Below are 12,461 nucleotides of genomic sequence, written 5' to 3'. Positions count from 1 at the left end.
CACTAGAAAAAGGGTGGCTCTGACCCTGACTGGTGTCCAGGTGTACAGACCAATCATGGGGGGGGGTAGGGCTTTGTGGGTAAAGGACAAGCCTCGGTTTTCCTCCTGCTCTGAGAACCAATGCAGTGTGGATTCCACTAGGAGGCATCTCTGTGGTCTCCCAAACACTGAACTCCGGGATAGAGGCAGGGAACGTTCCAGGCCCGAGACACAAGATGGCAGTATGCACTGCTCTATGGCGAGGGCCACGGGCTCGTGGGGGGAAAGAAAAAGGCAAGCCGGAGGGGGGTGGGGAGTGCCAATTGAAACTGTGAAAATTGAACATCCCGAATATTTTGAATCATTTTTTCCCCCCAGGAACCTATAATCATCGAATCCTGCACATTCCGTAATGGTCTGAGCCTCCCATTCCCGAGCCACCCGGTGAAAGCCCACCACTTGCGCACCCGGCGGGTCCTCGCATTTCACAAAGCCGGGGTAGGACCGGAGGAACCAGCCTGCTTTGCTCTCGGCGGGTCTGACCTTTCACCTTTCCTCAGCCCCAGAACCACCCTCTCCGCGGAGCCGAAGCACCCCGTGCCGCCCGCAGTTTCACGCCATCCCCCGTGTATGAGTTCCCTCACCACAGCTCTTGAGAGGGTGAGGGCCGACACCGACGAAAGTGGCAGGCGGGGACCTGGATAAGGGGGGAAGCAAGCTTGGGAAAGTAGAGGACGATAAACGACGTGAGGGGTAAAGGGATAGACCCGACGAGAGAGCGTTAGGGGAGTGTATGGGGGTGTGGAGGCCAGGGGCAGCGCGGAGGGTAAGAATAGAATGGGGTAGAATGCAAGGAAGGGGAAAAGAAAACGAGGGAAAAGGAGAAGGGATGGGGGAGAAGGCGGGGGAAACGAGGAAATGAAGAGGAGAAAAATAAATAAGGGAAGATGGGGGGGCAAGAAAGAAATGGAAGAGGGGCGGAAACGGGTCACAAAAGAAATACGTTAAAGAAGGAAAATGAAAGAAAGGGAAAAGAGTGGAGAAGTGCCGAGAGAGACAGAGACACACACACACAGAGACGGTAGGGCAAATGGAAAAGCGAGCCCAGGGAGGGAAGGGGCAAGGCAGCGGCAAGCCGGCCGGGGAGCTGGCATTCCCGGAAGCCAGGGCAGAGATCGTCTCCGATGGGGTTCAGGGAAGAGAGGCGAGAGCGAGTGGGGGGGAGAGGGCGAGATCAGTGAGAAGGGGACAGCCCCGAGGCGAGTTTGAGCGTGCTTCCGTGAGTTTTGTTGAAGGCATTCCCCGGGCGCTCCTAGAGCGTGCCCGGCACTCTCGGACTCCCTGCGGGGGGCAACCGTTCTCTCCGCATACCGCCCCCCACCCCCAGCCGAAACCCGCTTGTAGACGGGCGGCGGTTTGAGGCAGCCACGAGACGGGCTCACGCGGGCAGCGTCTCTCCTGCAGGGGACCCGTCCTCCGTGGGACGCGCAACATCTGCCCTCCCGCGGAGCTTGGAGAGCAGGGAGCGGTAGCGTCCCCCCGGCCCGCCGCGGGTAGATTTCTGACGGCGAATGCACCCGGAGCGGCCAGAGAGCCCAAGCGGAGGCTCGTGGCGCGCGGACGGGAGGGGGAGAGCCGGGTCCGGCTCCCGGGAGCGCGGGCGAGGAGGGTGCGAGGGGCGGTGCGGGTGCGAGGGCTCGAGAGTTCTGAGGGGGAGGGGCGGCGGTGGGGGTGGGGGCAGGACCCAACCCGCAGCGGGAGCCGGCGGCCGCCTGGGGAGCTGCGGGGGAGCGGCCCCCTGGGGTAATTTACATGCTGTCACAGCCCCGTGCTGACTCCTGGGCGTGCAGCTAGCTCCCTCGCTCACTCGCTCTCGGCTCCTGCCACCGCGCAGCCGGCACAGCCCAGGGGAGCCCGAGAGCGGGAGAGCTAGCGAGCCGGAGAGGGAGGGAGCAAAGGAGTGAGGGAGCGAGGGCGCGTCCGGGCTCTCCCTCTGCCCTGCTGCCCGCTCTTCCCTCTGCCACAGGTCCGCAGAGCCCCACTGACACTTGGGAAACTTGGAACTGCGCTAGAGCCGCGTGTGGCACCTACGGGCCGGGGGGGGGGGGGCGGGGTGGGCAGCCCCAGCCTCTAGAGGAGGAGGAGGAAGTGAGCCCGAAGGATCCGCTCAGAGCTGTTTGTCCAGCTGTTTCTATTCGCACCCAGAGCAGCCCAGCCAGGAGGGGCCAAGCCGAGGGTGGCTGGCTTTAGGCACTAATTTTCAACTCTTCTCACAGCTTGTGTTTTCCAGACACCCTGGAGTCCCCTCAGGCCAGCCCGGCAGGCGCGCACCTGCCAGCCGACCCTGACCTGGAGGGCCAAGGGGCCCCTGAGCCAGTGAAGATGGATCAGCCCAAGACCGACTGCCGCTCACCTGTTGGCCTCGACTGCTGTAACTGCTGCCTGGACCTGGCCCACAAGAGCGGGCTCCAGCGCGAGAGCAGCGGAGAGAACAACAACCCAGGCAGCCCTACCGTGAGCAACTTTCGGCAGCTGCAGGAGAAGCTCATCTTCGAGAACCTCAACACCGACAAGCTCAACAGCATAATGCGGCAGGATTCGCTAGAGCCGGTGCTGCGGGACCCCTGCTACCTGATCAATGAGGGCATCTGCAATCGCAACATCGACCAGACCATGCTCTCAATCCTGCTCTTCTTCCACAGGTGGGTGCCTGGGCAGATGGGTGGGCACGCCTTCCCAGCTGGCGCCGTCTTCTGCCGGACCCTCACCTCTGACCGGATGGGCGACCGGGATGTTCACCGGGTGGAGGTAGGGGGTGGGCATTGAGGAGGCGGGGCTCCTGGCTGCCGCTGCGACCTGACTCAGATCCTTAGGCTACCTGGAGTCTGATGGGGCTGAGGATGGTCCGGCAGGTGGCAGCCCTATTTTGAAGGGTCCCCGTGGAGACTTGCCTAGGGGAGTGCTGGAGGGAGGTGGACAGAGCCCTAGATCAGTTTGGCCATAGCCGGCGACGCCCCCTCGTCAAATAACCACGTTTCCACCGCCGTTTTGGAGATTCTGACGCGGGATGCTCCCAGGATCCGTCCCACCCTTCTCAGAAGCTCATTTCTAAAATGCAAACTCGGGTTGAAATTGCAAGGGCTTTTAAATTACTGAGTGGCCCCGACTGACATCGATGGCAAGCAAACTGTCAAGACAAATTAAGCTGCTGTTGGTGTGGGGGAGGGTGAAGAATAAGAAAAATTAGGCATCTGTGAGACTTTTTTGCGACTCTGGATGGGGATACACCCCCACCTCCGTGGATCGCAGCCTTCAATTTCCAGTGATGACTAAAGGCAGCCCCAGAGGGAGCATCCTAACACAGGTGGGTAATTGAACACATGTCCGCACAGGCCTGTGTTGAAGTGCAGGTCAGACTTTTTTAGAAATCCTGCTGAAGAGCAAGGAAGGGAGGTGGAGAGGAGAACCAATGGGAAGACCCAGGGTGGCTGCTGTCCTCCAGTCTGAGACACTCTGGTAAGAGCCAGTCCTGGTAGCAGAGAGACAACTGAGGCAGTTTTGAGGCAGCGGAAGCAGGAAACCCAGCCCTGGGCTTGGTGTTCTTAGAACCATCACCACAGGACACTGGATGGAGTATGGGGGATGTGCATGTGTCTATGCCCCTGTGTGTAAGCACACGTATATAGGGGTGGATCTTATTCTCGCTCAACAACAAAGGTTATGTAAGAGAAGGAGAACCCCGCTGTGGGAGACCAGGGTTGTGGTACAAGATATGGCTCTACCTCAGTGTGTGAACCTGAGCAAGTTCCCTGATCTCTCTGGTCTCTTGAGGTTCCTTGTAGTTTTGAGAGTCCAGATCTTGGGCAGGTGGTGTGTTGAGCCAAGGTAATGAGAAATTTTGAGCACCCACAGAATATTGAATCATTGAGTGGCTTTTCAGTGGAGCACACCTAAGAAATTTTCAAAGCAATCCTATTGGCAGGAACTACCCTCCCTTGGTGCTAAGACCCTTGCCTCCTCAGCTGCAAGCAGTGCTGCAGACTTGGTTAGTATTGTCATAACAAGTTGTATTTCTCAGGCATTTTCCAGGCCATCAGAGCCCTTTCTTTTATTGTTTCACATGAGGCATCAATTGTCTGCAAGAAACCAGGCCATACGGAACAGGTTTCGAGGGAATCTTCGTTTCTGGTGAAAGATTACTGCAAGTGTATTCACACCACAGGCGCCCCACAGCCCTGCCCAGTTAAAGCTCTAACAGGCTCTTAATAATCCTCTGCTGCTCCATAGGAGAGTGGTGGTGGGGGAGGGAAACACCAGGAAAGAGCACCTGTAGGTTTTGGACTCTTTCAACTGGGAGAAAGGCTGCCCCCGAAATTGGCCTTACTAAAGTATAAGAGGGGATGTTTCCTGGGCCCTGGCTCCTAGGTTCAGAGCCTAGGAGGGTCAGACCTAGATGAGTGAGGTGTAAGGCTGAGAGCCTGAGATCAGTGTTGCCTTGTGCCATGCCTTGGAATGCTTTCTGGTTGTCTGGGTTTCTGGAATGGAAAAACCTCCTTTGTCGCATAGTCCATGGACTCCTGTCTGTTGACGCTTGGTTCTTGGGAAAGCCTGGAAATGCTATGGGTTGGGCTTGGAGGTGCTGAGGGAGCCAGGAAAATGGTTGAGGAGGTGTACCTGTGTACCATGCCTCCTGGAAGGAGAGCGACTCAGTGTCCCAAACAGCTGAGCATCAAACCTGTAAGCCCTCAGACTTCCGTGAGGCTGGAGAGTGACAGGGTCCTGTGGTCACAGCCCTAGAGTTCTAGCAGGATGAAGCATTTTCTCATTTGCCTTGACCTTTCCTGGGCCCTTAGAGGTTGGAGATTCTGAATGTGGTTTAGGTTTTGCCCAGAATGACATGCTCCTTAGCAAAGTAAGAGACAATTAATGCTGGTCATGGGATTTCTCCAGTATCTGAGCTGGACAGCCTTCTCCAAAGTGAAGATTTCTTCTTCCTTACTTCATTTATTCCCTGGGCATCTGTCTTCAAAACTCAGCCATCATTTTTTTTTTTAACTTCTGTTCCATTTAATTATTGGACCTTTCAAATTCCCGCCTGGACATCTTTTCCTTTAGTTTGGCTACTTTCAAGGCTGCCTCTCCTTCTGCAGCCCACTCCCCAGCTTCCAGGGCTCCTATATCCTGGGGAGGAAGGGCGGGGCACATTACTCACATTTACCTGGTTTGTCTGCTTTGATTGGCCCCTGATTCCTGGCTTACCTCTTGGAATCCTTGGAACACAAGAGTGTAAGCGATTTGAGGGTAGGACCTGTGTTACACTCACTTGGTTTTCCCTGGGCTTCTTGTTATACAGCCAGTCCTCAATAACTGTTTATTATTATTATTAAACCGGATGACTGTTTAATTATTGGTGTGGTCCTCTATAAAGATTTTACAACTTTAACCTAATCTTGGAAAATCCTTATTAATATTTAAGTGTGATTTCTGTTGTTTGAACCACATGCATTTTACTCAGTCCGGTAGAAGTCCTGATGGACAGTGTTGTGTATATACCTATGAATCGGTGGTAATGAGCAAGCAGCTTGTTGGTATGTAAAGGTGCCTCTAAAATACTGGGTGAGGGGAAGATACCATCCCTTCAATCTTGTGTTAGGCAGCTAATAGCAACTATAGATTAATAGCTAACATGTATTGAACTTTTACAGTATGTACTAGCATTCTATCTGCATAACCTCACTTGATACTCACACCAACCCAATGAAATGGGTAATGTTGTTACCCTTCTTTATTTTATAATAAAGGAAATTGAGGCTTGGGAAAATTAAGTAATTTGCCTGATGCCTCACAACAAAGGGTAAAGCCAAAACTCCACCCAAAATCAGACACTAAAGAATTGTCTGCGAAGAAAGAGTTGTTAAACAGAGGTAAATATTAGCCCAGAAACTAATCAAATGGTTAAAATGTCCTTACTAGGTAGGGTGACCAACCCTCCAGCTTGAGGAAACAAGACTTTCAATGCTCAAACCAGGACAGTCCCAGGGAAACTGGGATGGTTGGTCACCCTTTCATTTTATTTTATTTTTTTAAAGATTTTATTTATTCATGAGAGACATAGAGAGAGAGGCCGAGGCATGGGCAGAGGGAGAAGCAGGCTCCTGGCAGGGAGCCCAATGCAGAACTTGATTCCAGGACCCCAGGATCACAACCTGAGCCAAAGGCAGATGCTCAGCTGCTGAGCCACCCAGGTGCCCCCAGTTGGTCACCCTTTTATTAAAGGAACTCTGCCTTATCATTTGAATATGCTTCTAAAATTGGAAAACTTAGGAGGCAGATAGAATATACTGGGCAAACAGCTAAAACTTCCCATTTAAATGTGGCTTCTGAGGGGCACCTGGCTGGCTCTGCTGGTACAACATGTGACTCCTGATCTCAGGATTGTGAGTTCAAGCCCCACACTTGGTGTGGAGCCTACTTAAAAAAACAAAAACAAAAAAACAACTGTTGGGAGGCTCGGGTGGCTCAGCGGTTTAGCGCCGCCTTCAGCCCAGGGTTTGATCTGGAGACCCGGGATCGAGTTCCACGTCGGGCTCCCTGCATGGAGCCTGCTTCTCCCTCTGCCTGCGTCTCTGCCTCTTTCTCTCTCTGTGTCTCTCATGAATGAATAAATAAAATCTTTTAAAAAAAACTGTAAAAAAGTAAAATAAAATATGGGGTGCCTGGATGACTCAGTCAGTTAAGCTTTCGACTCTTGATTTCAGCTCAGGTCATGATCCCAGGGTCCTGAGATCAAGCCCCATTTTGGGCTCTGTGCTGGGGCCTGGAGTCTGCTTGAGATTCTGTCTCTGTCCCTCCACCCCTCCTCCTGTTCATGATCTCTCTCTCAAATAAGTAAATATTTTTAAAAATTAAAATAAAATAAATGTAGCCTATGGAAAAAACCTTGCAAATTTGACATTGAGGGGCCTTAATTCTCTGATCAGTGAGGTGTAGCAAGCTGGAAGGGAAGCTTTTGCCACATTCTGTTATCGTTACAAATGTTGTAACCTCAAATTTATTTCTAAGGTTTTATCCAAAGCTTCTCAGTCAACTCTGTTCTGTCTTTGGCCCTCAAGCACACCTGTCCATTGTGGCCTGAGACCCTCTGAATCTGATTTTGCTTCTAGCTCTAAAAGTCCTAGTTGTCTATCTTTCAGTTCCTAGCTGGCAACAACTGGTTCCCACACTTAGATGCTCAGAAAATAATAATAGCCAAAGACGTTAAATTGCTTTGCATGTGCTAATGACTTTAACTCTCCCTATTAAGTTGATATATAGCAGCAAGGGGGAAAGATAGAGATTCACAGATCAGGTTTCCAAGAAAAATTCACATATAAATTATTTGTGCTTCTCTAAGTGAATCGTAGCACAAATGATTTCATAAGTGTATGTTGTTGGATTTGACCTCTGAGGGTGGAGCTGCTTACGTGGTATGATTTGAGGGGCAAAACAACTCCTGACTCCTACCTGCCTGCTATAGTGTCTAAATTCCTAGTCCAAGATTCAGTTGTGGCCATATACCACCTAAAACCCCTCCTCCATGGTCCCAGTGGTATGCAGACTACACCCTGAGAAACCTCGAATTCAAGATTGTAACCCTTTGTCAACTAATTTGCCATTTGATTTTAAGGATGGAGGGGGGATTTTTCTGGTTTTTTTTTTTGTTTTTGTTTTTGTTTTTTACTGTAGTGAGGTTTTGGGTTTCCCTGTGGTTAAGCCTGTCATTCTTTGCCTTTGTGACGTTTTTTGCTTTTGGTATCAAGCTTTGAAAGACCTTCCCTGGCTGAAAGTAATTTAAGAGAACTATTTCCTGAGTACCTGGTAGTGGTCTGACAAAGAAGGGGCACTCTTGGATTAAGGCCCACACCCGGGGATCCCTGGGTGGCTCAGCGGTTTGGCGCCTGCCTTTGGCCCAGGGCGCAATCCTGGAGTCCTGGGATCGAGTCCCACGTCAGGCTCCCTGCATGGAGCCTGCTTCTCCTTCTGCCTCTCTCTCTCTCTCTCTCTCTGTCTATCATGAATAAATAATAAATAAGACCTTAAAAAAAAAAGGCCCACACCCTGTTAAACACACAAATGCATCTGCAAACTTAACATTCATGGTTTGGGTGCCTCATGAGAATCTTCAACATGTAAGAAAATTCTCTTTTTCTTGAGGCACAGGTGTGAATTCTATGTGATAAGAGGCTTTTGCTGATGTAGGTATATGATATAGTGTATGTATATGTATGTGTTTTATGTGTGTATATAAGGTACATTAGTAATATATACATATATAGCAGTAAAATAGATATAACATAAAATTTGCCATTTTAACCACTTTAAAGTAGACAATTCGGTGGTGTTGGATACATTCATGACCTGGTGCAACCATTATCACCATCCATCTCCAGAACTCTGTCATCACCCCAACAGCAACTCTACCTGTTAAACACTAACTCCCCACTCTTACTTCCCCCCAGCCCCTCTTAAACTCTATTCTTAACTTTCTGTCTCTATGAATGCGCCGGCTTTAGGTATTTTATATAAGTGGAAGCGTACACTACGTGGTGTTTGGGTCTGGCTTCTTTACTTAGCTTAATGTTTCCAAGGTTCACCCATGTTGTGGCATGTGACAGCACTTCATTCCTTCTTAATGACTGAATAATATTCCATTGTATGGATAAACTGCATTTTTGTTTAACCATTCATCCATCCACACACACTTGGGTTGCCTCCACCAGTTGGCTATGGTGAAAAATGCTTCTGTGAATGCTAGCATTCAGGTATTTTTTTTTTTTGAGGCCCTGTCTCTCTGGGGAGAACACCCCCTCCCTGAGTCAGCTGCTAGGACTAGTGGTTACAATGAAAAGAAAGCTAAAAAGTTTAATGAAGCAGTGGAAATAGAAGTTTTGTAGGGGAAATGGTGGGCTTTCAGGATGCTTATGAATTAGAGGACTGGCAGAAGTTTTAGGGCAAACAGCATTCATGTCCTTTCATGAATGGACAGGGACTACCATACCTTCTAAAAGTCACAGGTGACATCATTACTGATCATTGACTACCTTGTGTGAATTTATTGATCAGACCTTCTTTCAGGGAGGCCACTCACTGGGAATAGGGTTCTATGGAAATGACACGTGGGAAAGCCAAGTTTGGAAAAGAGAGATAAAAAGACAAGGCTGGTGTCCATGGAAGACCTGCTGTAGCATGGAGCTCTGAGCAGTATGGGAGCTGGAGAAGTGAGTGTAGCTGGAAGGTTTGTGTTCTTAAAGAAAACTGGCAGGGGGACACCTGGGTGGCTCAGCTGGTTAAGCATCTGTCTTCAGCTCAGATCATGATCTCAGGGTCCTGGGATTGAGCCTCAAGTGGGGCTCCCTGCTCAGTGGGGAGTCTACTTCTCCCTCTGCCCCTTCCCCCCTGCTTGTGCTCTCTCTCTCTCAAATAAGTAAATAAACAAGATCTTTAAAAAAAGAAATAAAATGTTAAGAACAGAGAATGAATTTCACCCACTGCTCCAGTTTGCCAGGAACTGGACCCATGTGAGCCCACAGCACAGAAAATAACTCTTTCCAGGGTGACCTTAATTTCCCCCCTGCCTGAAGAGAAGGTTAACACTCATGTTTGTATTTGTACTTCCAGATAAACTAACACATTCTCAATTCTAGGTTGAGTGTTGGCTTCTTTCCAGGACAGGTCTTGAAGGCTAGGTAGTCTGGATAAATGGAGATAAATGTGTCTGGCCAAGGCTGCCAGGGTCTTCTGTCCTCTGAGTGATAGAGCCCAGAAGAGCGCTTACCCCCATCTTGTGAGCTGGTTGAGGGGAGTGAGGCCATCCCTGTCTGCACCTGGTGGTGGCCGTTGTGCTATGTTTGCTCATTGCGATGCTGCTCCTACCTGAACTTTCTCCTCTTATGTAAGGCATCCCTCAAGATAACTACAAAGCCATAATCTGCCACGGCTGGCTGGGTTTACATAATAAATTGGTTGGTGTCATGCAATAGCCTCTCGAGCCCTGGAGAAGCCAACGTGCTGCGTAGGACTGAAGCTTGGGCCCATTTAGTAGAGCACTCTGTGTGCTTGGTGCACTCAAGGGAAGGCATTCCATGACCACAGGGGTCAAAAAGACGAAATTTCCCTTTTAGATGAAGACGGCAATAATGGCTCAGGACATGTTGTGCTGTCCTGGTGCCTGCAATAATGGGACAAGGGTTAGGACCTCACTGTAAGACCACAGCTTTGGCAGAGCAGGCCCTCCAAAGAACCCTGTGGGCTGATGGAAGCCCCATGGAGTCCAGAAGGCTAGATCCTAGGCTCAAAGCAGGTTTCATGAGAAATCATGGCAGGGGCTTAGGGAGGCCACTGGCTGCTGTGCCAGTTTCATCTGGGCTAAGGAGTTGGACTGGGAATAAGATAGAGGCCTGTGAAAGTAGAAAGCAAGCTTTTTCCAAATGCTAATCCAGGCAGGAAGGAACCTTATCAGTGGGCAAAGCAAATTCACCTGTACCTTCCAGCTGGAAAGCCCTGCTGCAAAGCAGCTATTGCCTTTTTGGAAACAGTATGAGAGGAATGAGATCCCAGCCGGCATGGGAGACCTACTGGGAAGCTTCCCATGGTACACATAGTAGACCAAGGAGAAACAAGAGATAGAAGCAGGCTTGGTCAGTGATGCCCCAAGGCACACCATCAGCCTTCCTCTCCTGTGAGCCACTTTCCTCCAATAGGCCCAGCCTAAAAATAATAGGCCCTGCCTGTGGACAGAGCCCCACAGGGACCTTTCCCATCCTTCCTTGAAGGAAGAATTTATTCATGAAATAGTCTTGGGTATTCAACCCACTTCCTCTTGTCCTCTCTTCAGGGGAGGTGGAGAGCAGCTGCTCACAGCTTAGCGGTCTGGCCATGATTCCCATCAGAGCCGTTTAGGCCATTGGTTGGCTAGGCCTGCCATCCCTGAGGAAGAAGGGGATGAGAAGAAGGGAAGTGGTTCCAGTGGCTCCTTCCTAGCTTACCAGCCAAGCACCACCGCTACCAGCACCCTCTCTCACCTTGCTTAGCCTTACTTCCAGGACTAGGCTGGGCCTTGGCCAGCCTGAGGGCCCTGACTCATATCTCACATAGTGCCTTATGTAACAGGGCCAGGGTACTGAGGCATCAAGCTTCTGCTTGCTCAATGGCAGGCTTCCCTGGGGCCAGGCATTCAGAAGCCTGTTGGGTAGGGGTCTACAGAGTTCATCATGTTTCCAAAGGAAAAGCCTACTCCTCTCCCTCTAGTGTCTGGCAAGCAGTCTGCTCAGAAGCAAGGACCAGGTTGTAAAGGTGATTCCCCACCACCACCACCACCCCACCGCCACCGGGCCCCCACACTCAGCAGCAGATGTAAGCAGGCAGGTGAGCTGCTATGGGCTTAGCGTAGTTTGGGGCATTTGGTGGGGGCAGGGAGGGTGACTTCTTTTAGCACCTGACCCTACACCACTAAACAGACAGCCTCTAGTGTGCCTAGAGGGGCCCCAGGACCAGTCTCAGAAGTCCCTCTTCCCTTTGTATCTGCTTATTGGTTCAGGGACTGCTCTGGGAGCCCACACAGAAGGGTTTACAACAAGCCAGAAGAGCCCTTTAAAAGAACACCAATTCCCAGCCCATTCTCCATGAAGCCTCCCAAGTCCCCAGACTGGTCTGAATTCACAATATCTCTTAGCTCTCTCACTGGCCTATTGAGAGAATTATACTACCAGCTTGGCGCATCCGAGCCCCCAGCACAGTAATACTGGATTCTCTGACATGTTTGTCTCTCTCATAAGCTCATTTGACTATCTACAACACAGAACAGGCCAATCAATCAGGTATTCCCTTGCTGCCAAGTTTGTGCCTAAACTAAGAGTTCCTCTTCTTCTCTTCCCTCATCTTTGCCTGAGCCCATCCCACTGTGCTGCCTGGGCGAGTGGCTCCTAGGCTGGGGGTAGTTGGGGACACTCTTCCTCTTTTTCTCTAACCAAAGAGCAGTGGAAACAAAGTAAAAAGAAAAGTGTGGAAATAACCAGCGGACATGGGTGGGTCCTAAGCTCAGATTCAGGAATCCCCAGACAAGCTCAAGACCATCATCTCGGGGCACAGGAGATATGGGCCCCTGAAGTCCCCCAGATCACACCCAGAAGCCAGTCAATATTGGGGAGCCAGAGGAGTTGGTGCAGAATTTCCCTTTCTTGAGACCTCTCCCGGGCTGTGAACCCCTTGTTTCTCCTTATCCCCCCACCCTTCCCATTCAGAGTCTGTTGCTGTAAACAAAAACAAAACAAAAAACAGAAAAAGAAAGAAAGAAAGACAAAGAGCCCTGCTCTGTTTGACAGCAACATACTCTGCCTGCCCAGGTACCCGGAGACATGAATGATGGCAGCACCTCATTCGGCCTTGTACCAAGTGACCAAGCATTTCAGGCAATCAATTCATCATTTATTGACTGAGATCCCACT

At 50.5% G+C, this 12,461-nt stretch overlaps 1 protein-coding gene across 6 annotated transcripts in view; it reads left to right on the top strand.

Annotated features, from left to right (window-relative positions):
* Window positions 1-620: 620 nt before the first annotated feature.
* The window catches only part of TSC22D3 (TSC22 domain family member 3), a 62,344-nt gene continuing 50,503 nt past the window's right edge, over window positions 621-12,461 (top strand). The window contains exons 1-2 of one of the 6 annotated variants that reach the window (XM_041740740.1): window positions 621-639; window positions 2,256-2,681. In XM_041740740.1, coding sequence (XP_041596674.1) covers window positions 2,362-2,681 — 320 coding nt within the window. In that variant the 5' untranslated portion in view covers window positions 621-639; window positions 2,256-2,361. Of the gene's footprint in view, window positions 640-1,148; window positions 1,259-1,380; window positions 1,533-1,724; window positions 1,783-1,844; window positions 2,006-2,255; window positions 2,682-12,461 lie in introns of those variants that run through there. The other 5 variants (XM_041740739.1, XM_041740743.1, XM_041740738.1 and 2 more) reach the window with 5 other exon arrangements.

Source organism: Vulpes lagopus, chromosome X (genome assembly GCF_018345385.1).
Source record: "Vulpes lagopus strain Blue_001 chromosome X, ASM1834538v1, whole genome shotgun sequence".
In the NCBI taxonomy this organism is placed as follows: Eukaryota; Metazoa; Chordata; class Mammalia; order Carnivora; family Canidae; genus Vulpes; species Vulpes lagopus.
Note: the sequence above shows the minus strand (reverse complement) of the source record. Positions and strands in the feature narration are given on the sequence as shown.